The sequence below is a fragment of the Alnus glutinosa genome, chromosome 6, assembly GCF_958979055.1.
Source record: "Alnus glutinosa chromosome 6, dhAlnGlut1.1, whole genome shotgun sequence".
NCBI lineage: Eukaryota > Viridiplantae > Streptophyta > Magnoliopsida > Fagales > Betulaceae > Alnus > Alnus glutinosa.
Genome location: NC_084891.1, coordinates 28,790,851 through 28,808,895, shown reverse-complemented (window position 1 = coordinate 28,808,895; position 18,045 = coordinate 28,790,851). Strand labels below are relative to the sequence as shown.

The following is an 18,045-nucleotide window of genomic DNA, read 5'->3' as shown; positions in this document are numbered from 1 at the left end:
TGAACAAAACTACTTTTTACTTACCTATAAAAAAACACACAACAGTAGATTCCCTTAATTTTCACTATATTAATTAAATATTCTTTTTTAGTCTTTTTTCTCTTTCCTTTTTTTTTTTTTTTTTTTTTTTTTTTTTGCGTTTTTTGTTTTTATCTTGATTCCAGAACCATCGTCTCTCTTCACCTTAGGTCCTCAGCCCAGTTCTCTCTCTCTGACACACACATACACACACACTCTCTCTCTCTATCTCTCTTTGGTTCTATAAAATCAAATGGCTATGAGGTAGTGATAGTGATTTTAGCATGTAGAATCAGGCACTGGAAAAACGACATCGTTTCTTGGCGGGGCGACTCCGAGCATCCTGTGTGAAAAATGACTGTTGGGAGGTGGGTATGGACCAGCAGTGGGAGATCTGGTGGGCGAGGAGGTGGTGGGGTGGATATGGCAGTGGCGGCGGGTATGGGCCGACGGTGGCAGTGGCGGGGCAACGAAAAATCCATCAACCTTGTCGTCGACGCTGCATCTTGCTCTATGTGGTTGTGTTGGGTTGCAGGACAAAGGAAAACAAGGGAGCTGGGAGGACGCGTGTGAAGGAGAGAGGAGAGACGTTTTTATTTATTTATTTATTAAAATAACAGGTTGAGAATCTACAGTAACCATGTATGTTTATATGGTTACTGTAAATTCCCAACCAATATATATATATATATATGGTGTATGATGTGGGGTGTTTTTGGATTTTTTTTTTATGAAATTTTCCCTATTTTATGGAAGAGAACCACTTATAGGGTACCTGCTACTAGTGCGCTTAATCATACATAGTGATGCAATTGCACTAAAATGCTCAGGATGGGTGCACCTTGTAACCTGTCCAAATATATGTGAGCAAACTAATTTTAATGAATCCTCGTCCCTAGCAAATACGAACAAACCAAATAGATCAATGCGGAACATATCTTCCCGTACTTTTTTACTTTTTTTGACAAGCTCTTAATATTTTTTAGATGGTGTTTTTTTGTTTGATAAAATGTTAGGATGTACGTTATGTAAAGATAAAAATAATTTGGAATAACTTCACATAAAGATATCAAACTATTGCGCGTCTTCAATTAAGGGTACCGAAGTAGCAAAACTGTTGATTGAGTGTATGCATTTATTAAAACCATGCAATGTCGGGTATTCCGTCAGGCTTTGATGTTAAATCCTAACGGAAGTGAAGTCATGTGACTTCCACGTGATTTTTAAGGGCGTTCTTCCTGTTATGCCCCTTAAGACAATTCTCAAATACACAAAACTACAAAAAGATATCCCATGTTCAAAACGTCATCATATCAAACTTCACTAAGGGTATCAGACTTGATGCTCCTTGTCAACCCGTCCAAGCCCCTGGACCCAAAAAGCCATCTTTGGTGGAACACCCTTCCATGACAACGAAGATTTTGATGGCGACGAAAATCTGCGAAGCGTCGGAGGACGGTGATGACGAAGATTTCGAGCTCCTCTGGAGGAAATATTTAAGGGACTTAGGGTTCGTGCTCGAAGAAGACGACCACGACGTCGTCTTGTGGCTCTCAATTTTGGGGTTAGTGTTATGGTATAGCCTATTCAGCCTTAAAAGCTCCTTCCAACCACTTGAACATCTCGGGGCTTTTGGACAGAACTGGTATGGGTCTATACCGAAGATTTTGGACGGGAGCATAGCGACCAAAACTTCAAGCCTGAACTTGAAATCTTCGGTCGGAGCTTCCGGATCTGGCTTCTTTGACGAGTAGTCGGCCACCAGAGAGGGCTTTTTTTTTTTGTAGGGTCCGGGGAGGTTGGACGAGTCTTCCTCCTGGCTGAAGGATGTGATCTATTAGCACAATGAAGACGTTAATTCTCGTCCGAAGAAGAGTTGGAAAAATATACCCCATTCTTAAAGCAACCAAATTAATAGAGTATATACAACGGAAATTAAGAATTTGAAGAATATTTTCCTGCTGAACAACGAAAATTAACAAGGTCTTCCTCGTGGTTGAAAGACGTTGTTGGCCGGAGGTTTTGACGGCAAAAATCTCTAATAAACCACTACCCAATTCCTAAATGGCAAAATCTCTAATCCCTAAACGGCCCAAAACAAAATCCCATAGATTTTGACGGCAAAAATCACAATCACGTTCTCTCCCTTTCTTCCTAACAAAGATTTTGACGGCAAAATCCCTAATCACGGTCTGTTCTCATTAGTTTTTAATAGATTATTAAAAGATTAATGAATATATATTTTTTAATAGATTTAAATGAATATTTTTTTAATAGAGGTGCATAAAGGGAAGATTTGTTTAAAAAATCACGTGACAGACACGTGATGGGGGTTCCGTCAAGAATTAACAGCGGAGCCTGATGGAATACTCGACATTGCACGGTTTTGATAAATGCATACACTCAATCGACAGTTTTGCAGTTTCGGCACCCTTAATTGAAAGCGCGCGATAGTTTAATACCCTTTTGTGAAGTTTTCCCAAATAATTTGTTATATTTTGGATTGTTTGTTAATACTTTAATTTATAAAAGAGAAAACAAAAATAAGAAGAAAATAGTTTTACCCAACAAAGTAATATTGATGCTCCGTTTGTTTCATCGTAAAATGTTTTCGACTTTTTTTGGTATTTGGTGGGGGAAAATAATGGTTAACATAAATTATTTTCAATTTGACTGTAAAAGCTTATTTGATTTTTAGAAAATGAAAACTGTAAATTATTTTATGGATTTAAACTATTCATTCTTGTACGCATGTTTGTGTGAATCCGCCACAGCCGGGCATTGGAGTTTGTTAGTAGCCCGACTCTACTGTTGAAGATCTCCGAATTTTGGTATCTGATTGCTAAAATTCGGCGGACCATATTCTAGCCAGTACAGCCGGATGGAGGCTGGAATCCGGCAATAATAGCCGGTGTAACGATCCAAGGAAAAACGCTAGCCACATCTGCGCTATTACCTCAAAAGGACTAGTCAATTTGAAGCTTCCTTAGAATCCATTATAAAACCCAGTTTCACCTAGTAATTAGGCAATGTGGGACTTAGCACCCATGAATATATATATAAACCACTCACTCTATGTGAACTATTCATCTCTTCCCAATATGGGATCGGGAAGTTAGAAACTCCCCCCTTAAACCTCTGACGTCATCGTCAGGGCCATGTTATGCGGTGCTCTAGTACCACATGACCTGGCGTTACTAGATGGCTCTGATACCATTTGTAACGACCCAAGGAAAAACGCTAGCCACATCTGCGCTATTACCTCAAAAGGACTAGTCAATTTGAAGCTTCCTTAGAATCCATTATAAAGTCCAGTTTCATCTAGTAACTAGGCAATGTGGGACTTAGCACCCATGAATATCTATATAAACCACTCACTCTATGTGAACTATTCATCTCTTCCCAATATGAGATCGGGGTGTTAGAGCCGGAATCCTGCCGTCAGTGACCGAATTTCGTTGCCGGTAATTTTTCGCTGGTAGTATTTTTTTGTAAGAGCCAAACGCTAAAAAATATTGAAGAGTGATTGGTGCACAACAGTTGCAATTGTTGGGCACCACTTTAGAGACATAAGATGTGTCTCACGTGGGACCCATGTGGTAGAACCCACCACATAAGACCCACCTCATGTCTTTAAGACCTTGCAAAACATGTTGTGCAAGAGTTATTTTCTAAAAATATTTTTAGAAAAAATATTTTTTTTTTGAAAAATGATTTTGTTGAAAAACATTTTGTTCTCTATCTCTCTCTCTCTCTCTCCCTCTCTCACAATATATATATATATATATATATATATATATATATATATATATATATATATATATATAAATTAATTATTGATATTAAGTACCCCCTTCATCTCTATATATATAAATTAATTATTGATATTAAGTACCCCCTTCATATAGAATCCTTCTGGAATTGCTTTCATAAAACAGACCAGACTACCCAGCCTAGCTCTGCGTGTGCACGAACCTCTAAAAACCTAATAAAAGTTCCCTCTTTGCTTACACACCAAGTCATCCGTACACTGCCTTTGCACTTTTTCGGCGACCAAATCAAATCCACACCCTCTCAAGTCTGCTCTCATCTCCTCTAATTCCCGGCCATCCGCGCGAACAAGGTTAGTTTACATCTCTCTCTCTCTCTCCCGCACACAAATTTTCTTTCTCTTCGAATTTTCCTAAAATCTCTAATTCGATTCTTGGATATATTTATCGCGACTGGCAGCGTGTTGACCTAGAAATGCTCGCAACAGTTGATTGTGGCTGAGATTTTCAGGATTCGTTTCCTTGATTTTATATTTGTTGAATTGATTATATTTTTGGATTTTTTTTTTATTGGATTGTTTTCGTACAAGCCCTGGCTCTTTAATGATAGGGTTGGGTTCTGGATTTGAGACAAACTTTAGGTCTGGAGTATGTGCATTCGCGTGGTTATTGAGCGTTAGGGTTTGATAATCTCATTTTGCTAGAAACACTTGGCAAAAATGTAGCTTTTGAGATTATCTAAATTCAACCGAAAGAGAGCGCAATCTAAGTGATATTTTGGAATTAAAACCCCTCTATTTTTTGGGCGGTTCCCTTCTCAAATGCATTGTGTTCTATGTGTTTGCGATCGTGATACCTATATGTGCTGAATGTGGTTGCGGTGGGGTTAGTGGAAAAGAGACATTTTATGAACCTGTAAGTCTCACTATATAGATGTGCCAGTTGCAGTTCCAAAATATGGGAGTTTAGTACGGGGAAGTGGGGCAATGAAGTTAATGTCCATTTTGAGTCGTGGGTTTGGTATGTGATTTCTTACTGTGATGTGTATGTTGTGAATCTTGATTATGTTTGTGCAAATGCATTATCAGGTTCAATGACTATTTTCTTGGCAAAGTCTGTTCGTTTTCACAAGTTAAGAGAAGAAAAGGACGTTTAGCTAGTAGCTATAAAATGGAGGTTAAAAGTTGGCATCTTAATGTATTTTCATATGCTGCTGTGCACCCCCCTTCATCTGCAAGAAATGTCATATAGCTGTGTTGCATTGGGTATTTTCTCCTTTTATGGACTAACAAGAGATGTGCATGCTATTCAGATTCTTTTTTATGGTGGGTCTCAATGTGAGACACCGGGGATTATGTTTTTCTTGAAAATATTTTTGCTTCCCTCAAAACTTCCTTTTTACCCATTAGTTGCCTAGTAAAGTCTTGTTTTTATATTATGCCACATATGCTATGTATTTTGCACTGATCCTATAAGAATTTTGTGGATAGCATTGACTGACTACATTCTGTGTTTTAGACTTACATTTGATATAGCATGGCGGGTCAGTACTCTAGTGAAGGTTCCAGTACTGGAAATGTTTCTGGGGAAAGCTCAGATTCGACTGTTCAGCTCAATATCAAGACTCTTGATTCCCATATTTACAGTTTTCAAGTGGATAAAAATGTGAGCTCCAGTCTACTTTATTCACAGTTATGTTTTGCTTTATGCAAGGCAGCATCGGTTTATTTGTGACTTGCATAAATTTTATGTCTAATTCTTTTGTCGTTATTGAGTTATTTCAGATGCCTGTTTCATCATTTAAGGAGAAAATAGCCAATGAAATTGGCATCCCAGTTGGTCAGCAACGGCTGATTTTCAGGGGAAGGGTCTTAAAGGATGATCATCTCCTCTCTGAGTATCGTATCCAAACACACTAACTTATCACATTGTGTGGTACTACCACAGGCATTTATTAATACCTCTTCATGTGTATTCGATTGAAATTGGTTGGATATTTACAACATATCATATTAATTTGCTATATTAATTTTTAACTTTCTATTTGTCTTCTTACGCAGAATTTTTTTAACTTTCTATATGGTTGGACTGCATTTTTTAACTCTCTATTTACACGGTTTTTTTTTTTTGGTTTTCAGAAGATGCAATATCAGTTATTACTAGGAGTTTATATGTGGTTGCTTGTTAAAAGAGCACTCGCTTCTGGAGACCCAAGCATTTAACATAAGGAGAACCATAATAAGTCAAAGTCAGTAGTTATATAGTTAATAGTTATAGCTATATATCTTATCAAAAATAGTTATAGCTATATATAAGCAAGTCCTAATTATATGGTTTATAAAGGGCTTGGATGATCACTGACACATGCCTGTGTTTGTGAATACTTGTTGGCTGACATTAATGTACTTGGAAAAACTTGGTCTGTTGTTCTTCTCCAAAATCCATTTATCAGCATTTAGTTTGGAATTGTTTATTTACCATATAATTTGTTAGAAGTATTCTACTGTTTAAAGAAATTATATGTTGTGATTTAGTTTAGTTTCTCTCTCATGTTTTAAGTTTTGAGCATACTGGGACTGTGTAAATCTGATAGTCTGTGGTTATGTTGCTGGTCTTCATTGTTTGTAGAATTGGTTCATTTTATGCAACCGAGCAATTTATCGCTTTGTTCCAGAAGTAGTTCCTTAATTGGTTGTAGATGTGGAAAATGGGCATACATTGCATTTGGTAGAAAGGCAGCCAGCGCAGTCACAACCTTCATCTGGTACAGGTTCTGGAGAGACTACTGGGAATAATGGAAATAGAGGTTGCTTGTGCAGTTCATTGGTTTTGGACCATTTCTAAAAAATGAAAATAGTCAATTGCAAGTTAAACTAATAGTGGTTTTTTACATGAGTTAGCAGGAAGTGATGCCAGTACTGGCAATCCTCGTAATCGTGTTGGGCAAATTTCACACAGTGTTGTTCTTGGGACCTTTAATGTAGGGGATCAAGGTGAAGGCATGGTTCCCGACCTTTCCCGGGTGAGTGTTTTGCTCTCAGAGTCTTGCTTTAATTTTTGTCTTAGTTTATGTCGATTAGTATGCCAGAAGGCAATATGCGTTTTTGTTTGAATTGTAGGTTATAGGTGCTGTTTTAAATTCTATAGGACTTGGTGGCCAGACTACAGCTGTTGGAACTGGTGGCACACAGTACTCTACTTTGGTAAGTAATGCATGTGTGTTGAAATTGTGATTGCATTTGTTTATTTATATGTTGTAAGCATTTTGTATCTCAGTTCTCACAGAGGTCATTTTTAACATTCTGTCTCTATAGACAGCTGCTATAATTACAACCTACGGCTTTTGGTTCATGAGTCATGTTAATGATATGACTCTTTTGAGGTTCATAGATGAATTTGTTTTTCTTGCTACCTTATTTTATCTCCTTTATGGTATTTTTACCTTCCTTGCAATCCCTGTTTGAACCACATTAATCCTGCCCACTGGCTGTAAATATTATTCATTGTCTCATTCATTAACTTATCTTAACATCTCAAATTCCTTTTTACTTGTTGACTGCGTAACACTTTGGTGAACTAAAAAAATGCTGAACTTATAGCTTTTGTATCACCTCCTCCCCCCTCCCCCTTTGTTTTAGTTTGATAGGTATAAATTGGATTACTCACCTTTTGTCTTATCTACTCCACATTAATATTGACTGTTGCATGCTCCTTAATCTTTCTTCCGCTTGCATGATAGGACCTTGATAATGGATCATCTGCTATTGGGCATATTCTCTCCTATTTTAGCCACTCCTAGTTTCGTATCCACCTTTAACTTAAGGCAATATATTAAACATATTTGGAGCCACATGATTTGGATGGCAACTAACATCTGATGAATGTTAGACTAGAGTTGCCTTGAGGTTCTTGAGAAGAAACTTTGATTTGGCAGCGGTTCTGACTAAGCTTGTCTTTCATTAGAGACTTTAGGGCATGGTCGGTTTGCAGAATAGACATTTGGTATGGAATTACTATTTTTTTTGTTTGGTTGCACATCATTCTTAAGAATAACTATTCCTATGGGAATAACTATTCCCCTACGAAGAGGCATGCCTATTCCTCTCCTTTTTGAGAGGAATAGCTATTCCTTGAGGAAATGATTGGGTTTTCCAAAAAACCCATTAATTTTACATTTTGTTTTTCTGCAAACCTAAATATGAAAAAAAATAAGAAAAAGAAAAAAAAGAAAATAAGAAAACATAGATTAGAAGCCTGAAAGACGTGCCGATTCCAATCGTCCCATCCCCAACACCACAAGTAAAGGACCCAGAATTCCTATCACCATTTTCCCACTGAACCACCACAGATTGAGCAGATTTCGAAGACTGATTCGGGCCATGGCTTGACCTTCTGTACATGGATAAGGTAATCAACCTGAAATGAAACACTTTTTCGACTCTTTGATCTTAGCCCAAGTACCATTGTACTGAAAAAACGCAGGCTTAGCCCTCAGCCGGTACGATCAGTCACAGTGCATCTATGCTTATGAAACCATAACACAATGAAAGATTACGATTAGAGCAAATCAAAAAGTGGAGCATGAATAGTTGAATCCAGGTGGTGCGGTCACCCTTTGGGATGGTCGGCCACCAAATAATTTTTTTTTAGTTTTTTTCCTTATATATATATATATATATATATATATATATATATATATATATATATATATATTGGGTATTTTAGTAATTTTGGTCAATTCCAATGAGAATAGATGTGTTGTCACCAAATTAAATAATATGAATAGTTACTCAATTCCATCTTCTTTCATTTCCACTAATAGCTATTTATTTTCTTAATGGAATAGCTATTCTGCATATCAAACGTGCCCTTAAAGTTAAAGAAAGTTTGACCCTATAAGGGTTAATTGACTTTTGTTCTCATGTAAAGTATATTACACACACATACATACACACTTTTTTTTTTTTTTTCTTTTTTTAAAAATGCCCAACTGCTCTTGGTCAGGCTCCCCAAGGAAACGAAGCAGAAGGGACGCAAGGTAATGTTGGAGGTCAGCCCCAGGTAGGAAATCAAGCACAGTCTGGGCAGGCATTTCCTAGTCAACCATTCCCATCTTTACCTCAAGTTGTGCAAATCCCTGTGGCTGCAGCAGCTGTACCTGTTCCTTCCCTTCATGTGGTAGTGACATATTCCATTGTTGATGGTCCACTTGCATTTTGCATTTAACTTCTCTTAAATATATACCTGTTTTTCCCATTTCAGCCTATTCCTGATTCTTTGAGCACTCTTTCCGAGTTTATGAATCGCATGGAGCATACACTCTCACAAAATGGTGATTATTCCAAAGCACCTTCTGATCTTGTAGTTGCAAATAACTCCAGAAAATTAACCAGTTCTCCTTGATGTAGGTTATCAGCCATCTTCAACCAACACTGGTAATCTACCGAGGGTGGAATTACCTACCAATGCACAAGGGTTGCGTACACCTGAATCATTGAGCATTGTCCTGCGTCATGCGGAACGGCTTCTCAGTGGTCATGCTGTTGCTGCACTATCTGTAATCACTATATCACATTGCTTACAATTTTGCTGGTTTTGTTTCCTTCCTCTTGGGGTTTTGACCTTTTATATTAAAGTCTTGCATCATAATTTTGTTTTGTGTATATTTGTTGTCTACCTCTTTTTGGGCTTTGTGTTAGATAATACTCATTATGTTTGGTAAGTGTTTTGATTTGAAAAGAGTTTTTGATGTGATAGAAAGTTGAGAAGTGTTTGCAATGGCGTCCACATTTGAAAAGTGTTGTCTGTGGGATCAAAATTGTTTGGTAAACTTTTTGAAAAGTGTGTTTTAGTGTTTCTGAAAAGCCAAAAAATTGAGAAATGTTTTCAAAACATAAAAGAAACAAAATCAAAAAATTATAAAATCATGGGTGGTCTAAATAGGAAAAAAAAAAAAACACTTATTTGGCCACTCATCTTGGCTACTGGTCACGTGGCCACCCCCCCTCCATCTTGTTTGGGGGTGGCTGTGCCTCCTCCATTGAGGATGGTCACACAGCCACCTTTCTAATTTTGTGTAATATTTTTAGTAGTTTTTATAAATAACAAATCAGCATTCACATCTGAAAAAATAAGCATTTGCATTTTCAAAACATTTTTAGGAAAATATCTAAAAATTGTTTATTTTTTATTTTTTTAAAATTGTTTTGTATTTTTGTTTGAAAAGTGTTTCATTTTATTCATAAAAAAAGTGTTTCGTTTGATAACTTATTTTCAAAGTAGTGTGTTTTTGTGTTTACAGAGAGCAAAGTCTTTTCAAACAAGTTACCAAACAAGCTTTTTTTCCTCTTTTGTGGATGCGATCAACTTTTTAGCTTTTGTGTTTGTCCGTAACTTTTGGAACATTTTATAATGAGGGAAAGAGAGAAGAGGCTTTCATTATTATTTTTTTGTTCAGTAGACCCACTCTGAAATTCTTTTTGGGAATATATGTCAACAATAAGAACTCTGAATGGATTCCCGAGTTTCTCTAATCTCCTTTTAGTCATGGGATAAAAGAGGAACATGGTTTTGCCTGCAGAATACATGTTTATAGTGAGAATGAAGAATGTAATATTATTTTTTTCTATAAGAAAGAATGTAATATTATACAGTCGATGACTTGAAATATATAAACCATGAAGGAGACATATGTACACTTCTAAAAATATGCAGCTGTATGATGGAACATGGCATTTTATTGTTCAACCCTTGATATATCCCTATGGTTATACTCTCTTGTGGATTCATCACTTTGACATATCATTATGACATTTTATTGTTTAACCTTTTGATATATCAAAAAAATATCATTATGGTCAGTCAGTGGCTATAGGTTAGAAATGTAAGGTTTTCTTGGACGGCAGCGCTTGGGAAAATCCTTACCTTGGACAATCTCAGAAAGAAGCGTGTCATTGTGATTGATAGATGTTGCATGTGCAAAATGAACGGGGAGACTGTGGATCACCTTCTTCTTCATTGCGAGGTTGCACGCGCTCTTTGGTATGCCATCCTTAGTCGCTTTAGTCTGTCTTGGGTGATGCCTCTTTGGGTGATAGACTTATTCGCCTGTTGGTGGACGGGTGGACGCTCTCGGAGTGCGGTCGTGTGGAAAATGGTTCCTTGTTGCCTTATGTGGTGCTTGTGGAGGGAACGCAACGATAGACAGTTTGAGGACAAAGAAAGAACCATAGAGGAGCTCATTTCCTTTTTTCTTCATTCTTTGTACTCTTGGACGGCTGCGTATCTCGCACCTCTAGTGATTAGCTATAACGATTTCCTTGTTTTGTTTTCTTCTTCTTCTTAATTGCCTTTCTTGTATACTCCCCTGTGTACTTGATTGCGCTTTGCGTTTTTTAATAAAACCTCTCTTACTTATCAAAAAAAAAAAAGTTATTAAATCTCATGATCCGAGTTTAGCGTAGAAATAAGAAACAAGAGTTAGAATTGGGGTTTAAAGAAGGTTAGAAAAGGCTGAGAGTTGGATTGTTCTGGGGTTATGAAGACTGCTGAGAACGGTAGCAACATTGTGTTGGGAATTTGTTGACAGTGTTGTGTGCTTGATGGGGGGATGTTATGGGTTATTCTTTCAGTGTTCCAAAAATTGCTGGAATATTGATCAGGAGTAGGAGACATGAGGACTCTCCTTTCTTGTTGACAGTCGCCGCGAGAGGTGCTTGGCTTTTCTGAATGAGATGGTAGCTCGCCAAAAGTCCAAGGCTAGAGGGAGCTTTCGAGGGTCTTGAGGTGTTTTGTTATAGGATTTTGGGTTTTCCTGTGGGTTGTTTTGTGGGTGTTCTTTTTGGGCCGTGGGTTTTAGCTTTTTTGGGCTTGTTTGTTTTATTTGGTTGCTTTGGCCGTTCCTTTGTATACTCCCGGTGTACTTAGGGGCGCCTTTTTACTCTTTTTTATAAATCTCTTTTACTTATAAAAAAAAATATATATATATTTTTTAAAAAATAAATGCTTAAATTCTCATTAGTAAAAGTGTCAAATTATTTGGAGCACCGTTGAACTCTTCCCTATTTTTTGGGAATAGTGTTTTAATTACAACCTACAATCTTTTAGAAAGTTTGAGCCAATTAAAGTTCTACATGATAGAGGCCTATTAGTATCTAATAGACCCTAGTTACACTCACGTAGCTGCTGCCCGGTTTTGCATAAATTACCAGATTACCCCTTACAAAATAAATTTAGAATCGTGTTTAGATAGGAACAAACTCTTAAATTACCTTGAGAACTTGTTCCTGGACCAAAAGGAGTAATGGTCTCAGGCTATAACCTGAGTTTTTGGCTTCGAAGGGGATATACTACTACACATGCTTGGTTGTGGCATCAAAACAACTGGCAATATGTAAAACCAACAAATGACTTGTCAAGTTTTAATCTCTGATTGTGAAATAGGTCCTCTTTTTACATAGTTTACATTGCATTTTAGGTTCTGTGAACAGAGAAATTATATTGCAATTCAAGTTTTAAACATATGAATGAAAGCAAGAGAAGGCCCTGGGCTGCATACTTTAATCCATAGGAGTCTCTTTCTGGTCTTGAGTCATCTGCCATGCCCCCACTGGGTCAATTTTAGTGTAGCCAATGATTGTGGCAAACATTATGAAGCATATTGTCGACCAGCTCATTGTATTGTGCCATACATGTTACATGTTCCATTGTGATGGAGACACATGATCCTTAATGAATTAGTGCACAAGCTTTTGATCCTTAATGATACTTACAGTTAAGTTGTGGAGAAAATTAATACATAGCTTTGGTTATATCACTGCACTTTCTGAGTAGAACATTTTAATGTGATGATACATTAATTATTCAATGATTGCTAAATGGCACATTTTGAAATCTGATGAATTCTGTCCTATTTTGTTTTGCATATATAATTCTTATTGCTTCAAAGTGTAACTCGACTCGACGAGTTTGGGGTTCGCTAAGATGTGCCAGTTTTACATTTGTTTACCTTATTATATCTGATTATGTGCTATTTGTAACATGCTGCAACTTCGTAGCATATTGCAGGGCGCTTGGAGCAAGAGGGATCTTCTTCTGATCCCGCCATAAGGGGCCAAATACAGACAGAATCAATGCAATTAGGGCTCGCAATGCAACATTTAGGTGCTCTTCTTCTTGAGCTTGGTCGCACAATTTTGACTCTGCGAATGGGACAGTCTCCTGTATGGGTCTTATCCTTCCTCTGTGCTTTAGTTCATTCATGACTAGAAAGCGTTTAGAATTCTAGTTTTTCAATTTGCAGGCAGAATATGTTTTAAATGCTGGACCTGCAGTTTATATATCTCCATCAGGACCGAATCCTATAATGGTTCAGGTTTGTCAATGACTGCACACTTTATCAATTCATTTACATAGCATTAAGCATTTCAAGTACCCGTTCATCTTGACTAGGTTAGGAAGTTGTGGAATTTGCAAGATATGCGTAAGGCTGATCATCAATAGATTATTGCAAAGTTATAGTGGCAACATTGTAAGTAACTTATTCACAATAGTTGTTGTGATAGGCCTGACTGAATCATTCCTCTCTAAATCATTTGTATTCAGCAATAATAGTATTTCTCCTGAAACTCTATAAGACCAGTTCATGCTGGCTGATGCTTTATGATGTCTAATTGAATTTCATTGATCTTAGTAAGTACATTCAAAGGCATATTCTAAGTCTCCAAGTGGAGAACAAATAGAATAATCTACTAGGTGCGGTGAAATAACTATAACAAGTAATAGACAGACTTATAAGAAAAAAACAAGCTAATAGACTTGGGGAAAAAAGTAGATTAGCTTGGTAGCTATGGCTTCTAAATGACTGCATTGGTTTTTATGTCAATTATGCATTGGCCATCTTGTACTATTTGCAGCCTTTTCCTCTTCAAACCAGCTCCCTCTTTGGTGGTGCTGTTCCTCAATCAAATCCTGTGACTTTTGGTCCTGTTGGTATTGGGAATGCTCCAAGGCACATAAACATTCATATACATGCTGGTAAGAAACTGTTTTCTCTAATAGAATTTTTTATTACTTATATAGAAAAACGATTTTTTTTTTTACTAACCTGCATCACGTACCTTCTATATGGTGATCTGATGCTATTAAATATCAGGTACTTCGCTCGCGCCAATTGTTTCAGCAGTTGGTGCAAGGGCAAGTAATGTGCAAGGAATGCAGGGAGAACATCGTAGTGCTGCTGGTTCTGGTGATTCAGGTGCAACAAGGGTGCCACCTTTGAGAAATGTAATTGCGGCAGGACATAGTGGCGTTGCAAGTTCCGGTGTAGCACAACCTGGTCTAGGTGTTTCTGTTTCACAGCAGGCTGCTGACCATCAACTATCCTCTGCTTTATCTGAACTCCAGTCACAGTTTAGAATTTTGGTTGGTAATATGCACGGAGAGGGCATGGTTTCATCCGGTAGTTAGTCATTTTTTTTTAATTGTTTAATTTATATTGAACCCATGTAGTGTTCAGATGTTAATAAACATAATGCTACTCAACTCACCAAGCTGTTCTTTCTGTATGCAGGTCAAGCAGAGTCAAGGGTTCAAAATTCATCTGTCGAATCTGGTGCACGTAGTGATGTAGGGATTGAACAGCCAAATACCATGACAGTCAACTCAGTCAGTAGAGTTGGGGAATCAGGTGCATCCGTACCTGGGTGCACACCTGGAAGTGAAGGTCAGAAGGTATATTTTGTGCACAATATGGGGATTGTATTCCTACTTATTTTTTAAATTGTTGTTTGAATCTTGTACTGATTTATTCATTAACCAGCACCAGCTTGGAGCTGACCAAGTAAGTAATAATGATGCTTCAAGTGGCTTGAAAGATGTTTCTGACTCCTCTGGAAGTTCCCTGAGTTGTTTAAGTGGAGGAACTGCAGCAAAGTCAGAATATGTACCGGAAAATGCTCTGAGATCTGATCAGAAGCATGATACAACTGAGGGTGCCAAAGCTATTCCAGTTGGATTAGGGCTGGGAGGTTTGGAACGTAAGGTAAGCTAACTGTGTATTTTTATTAATATTGTATACAATAATTTATTCAAAGTTATTTAATATGTCAAATCTCTCTGTAAAGTGTTGCTATATATTCAACTTTACACACATGGTTTAGTTGGTGTAATGTTTCAACACTTTATTGGAAGTGGACATCTGCGGCTTACAGTTGGATCGGTCCTCCGCTGTCTTTGACTGCAATGCTAGTAGTGTTGACAGAACTATGTGAATGATTATTTTTGTGCTAAATTGCAAGGTCAGGTAGTGTGCAGTTTTTGAGCTCGCGTGTAACTTCAAAATGCTTTGCTAGATGACAGGATATTTTACTCAAATTTGTTGTATTTTGTTTTTTTTTTGATAAGTTTTGTTGTATTTTGTTATTCCGAAAAGGAGGGAAATTAACAATCTATGTTCTTTATAGAATAGTTAAAACACTCATAATAACTGAAAATAAACTTTACATGTGAAACTTGCTATAGGGAATCTTAAAAATTTTCTTTCTTTATTCTTGGTCAATTGTGCCTTATATAACCCCAAGAGGTAGCTTAATCGGCTAGGGGCCACATCTCATGAAAAGGAGGCCACCAGTTCGAATCTTCCTTCCCCCCTCCTCTTAGGGTCAATTACTTATTAAAAAAAAAAAAAAATGTCTTATATAAGTTAGTTTGTCCTTTTGCTTTATTTGTGACATTTTTCTTCTTAATGTTAAGATAAATGCTTTTCTCTTGTTCTGGTTTTACTTGTTATGCTATTTTTATTAGTTTAATGTACAGAAAACATTGTAGGGTAGCATAAATTTTACAAAATGTAATGTCTTTATTTTCTAAATGTGTCGTAATTGTATTTTGTATTCTAGATGCCTGTTGTATACCGGGTCTTGATTGGTTTTGGTCAAATGTTAGACCTATTGGCTTGGGTTTGTATATTTTCAAATTAATACTTGCTGATTCTCCCTCGGGCTTGGTTCTCTGTATTGAATGACTGTCTACCATGTGCCACTTTGCTTAGTTTCTATTTAAGTAGTAAGCTATAGGTACATTGCTTAGTTTTCGGGTGCTTTAGGTGACATGATCGAGCATCATATGTTCCATAGTCTTACTAAATCCATTTATTGTTAATGCAATCAGAGACGAGGCATGCAACAAAGAAAGGTGACTGGTGGTGATAGTGGTACAACCAGTTCTTCTGTTGATCAAAATCAGCAGATTAGGACAAGTGGCCAACATATTTTGCAATCTCTAGCATCTCATAGCTCTGCTGTAAGTAGTATGAATGCAAATGAGCAGTCGCAGGGACAACTACCCTCTGCAGTTGGGCAGGTCATGGACAGTAGACCTCTGGGAGGGCAAGGTTCTGATGGCCAGATTGATATGGCAAATATAATGTCCCAGGTTCTGCAAAGTCCTGCTTTAAATGGTTTGGTGACAGGTGTTTCAGAGCAAACTGGGGTTGTCTCTCCTGATTTATTTAGGAATATGTTGCAACAGTTTTCTCAGAGCCCACAGATGAGGAATACGGTCAATCAAATTGTTCAACAGGTCGACACCCAAGATCTAGGAAACATGTTTTCAGGGCTCGGAAGAGGCCAAGGCGGTGGCCTTGATTTGCCTAGGATGTTCCAACAGATGATGCCCATTGTATCCCAAGCCCTCAGCGGTAGGTCAACCCCCTCTCAACTTTTTTCTGCTGTTGAAGCTGAACCGCAGTCACGGTATAATGAGAGGCTGAGCAGTGATGACAAACAAAATGAACAAAACTTCCAGGTTTGATATGCACACATTCACTAAAGAAATGTATTTTTTATTTTTGGCTCTTTTACATTCATTACTCCTTGGGGGCAGTCAGTGAAATCTACTGACTGTTCTTGTTTTGCATGTGAATCTAGTTCCATGGCTTTGTCAAAAAAAACTCTACTGCAATACCTTGATTTGATTTTAGACGGCTACCTCATTGAACTGCGTCAGGTCATTCATGGACGTGTTTCAGTTATGGAGCACTTCTATTTACATACGAAGTTTTGGAAATCAAATCTGTATAGTAATTGTTGTTAAACAAAGGACTAGTTAGATTATGTTAATACCATCACTTTTGATATTACTATTTGTTGTCATGATTATTGTTTTGTGGGCTTTGGTGCTTAATATTAAATTTCATACCTTTCCTATAAGAAATCTGTATTTTACAATGTCCTGTATTTCTGCATCGATTTGGATAATCTGTTACCATAACTGGTAGTTATATGGAACTAGTGTTTGGTGTTGCTATTTTCTTTGGCTGATAATTATTTCTGTAGATGCTTCTGTTTTATGTGTTAACATATTCCGCTGTAATTTTGTCTTTTTCTGTTTTTCAGATCGACCTTCAACAGGTGGCCCAGAGGATTGAGAATCTGAATCCACCAGGAGATGTTTTCCGCTCTGTAGTTGAAAATGCAGTTCAATTATCTGGTAGCGGAAGTGGTTCCAGAGATCTTGTGGATGAGTTGTGCAGCGATGAAGGTCTTGCTAATGTAAGCGTCCAAATGTTTTGATTTTGTGAACTCATAATCAATTTGAACTTGCATGTTTTTGCCTGTGTAAAGGGGAAGGCGAAGGTGGCTCGTCGTTTGACTGCTTTAAAAGCTATGAATCTCATTGTTTGTATATGTTGTACATATGCTCATGAGATTTTTGTGGTTTGTCCAGGAATATGCAGAGATGTTACGACGGGACATTTCTCAACGACTCCCGGGTGACTCTGGGCCGGACAACCGCTAACCAAAGCCCCCCCCCCCCCCCCAAAAAAAAAAATCCCAAGTGGGCATTATAGAATGGTTAGGTTTGCTGGTAATTGTTCACTTTTTCAGGGGTTTTTTCAGTTTGTTTTACAGTTACTCGGAAATCCTTGTACAATGTAGGTTTGCAAAACATGATGTGCTTTGAAATTATAGTTTATCTGCTTGTTACAGACTTGCATCTGGTTCGTAGTATGTGTATCAATTAACTTTTGAGGACCAAAGAGATATGATGCACGACTGTAACGGCGTTCCGTGTCTAATATCTCTAGCCTTTTTATACACGTTGGTCTTGAAGATTTTATTTTGTGCGCGCAAATGCCGCGTAGCAGCTGCCGCTTATTTCTAATACTTGCAACAGTTCAAAAGCAGAACATTCATATGAAAATGCAGGATAACAGTCTTTGATCGTATTTATGAAGGGTTAGGCAATTTTTGACACA

General features: G+C 37.4%; 1 protein-coding gene across 3 annotated transcripts; it reads left to right on the top strand.

The window, feature by feature from the left end:
* The first annotated feature begins 3,920 nt into the window (after window positions 1-3,920).
* On the top strand, window positions 3,921-17,906 carry LOC133870479 (ubiquitin-like domain-containing protein CIP73). Of its 3 annotated transcripts, none has more exons than XM_062307616.1 (18): window positions 3,921-4,141; window positions 5,307-5,453; window positions 5,573-5,690; window positions 6,487-6,594; window positions 6,692-6,810; window positions 6,908-6,991; window positions 8,793-8,966; window positions 9,051-9,120; window positions 9,197-9,345; window positions 12,845-13,009; window positions 13,090-13,161; window positions 13,703-13,823; window positions 13,942-14,247; window positions 14,359-14,519; window positions 14,608-14,829; window positions 15,957-16,592; window positions 17,183-17,338; window positions 17,514-17,906. In XM_062307616.1, the coding sequence occupies exons 2-18, from the start codon at window positions 5,325-5,327 to the stop codon at window positions 17,583-17,585; spliced, it is 2,862 nt and encodes a 953-aa protein (XP_062163600.1). In that variant the 5' UTR covers window positions 3,921-4,141; window positions 5,307-5,324; the 3' UTR covers window positions 17,586-17,906. The 3 variants fall into 3 exon arrangements, with proteins under 3 accessions (XP_062163600.1, XP_062163601.1, XP_062163599.1); XM_062307617.1 differs by having other exon boundaries at window positions 6,689-6,810; window positions 14,614-14,829; XM_062307615.1 differs by having other exon boundaries at window positions 6,689-6,810.
* The last annotated feature ends 139 nt before the right edge of the window (window positions 17,907-18,045 follow it).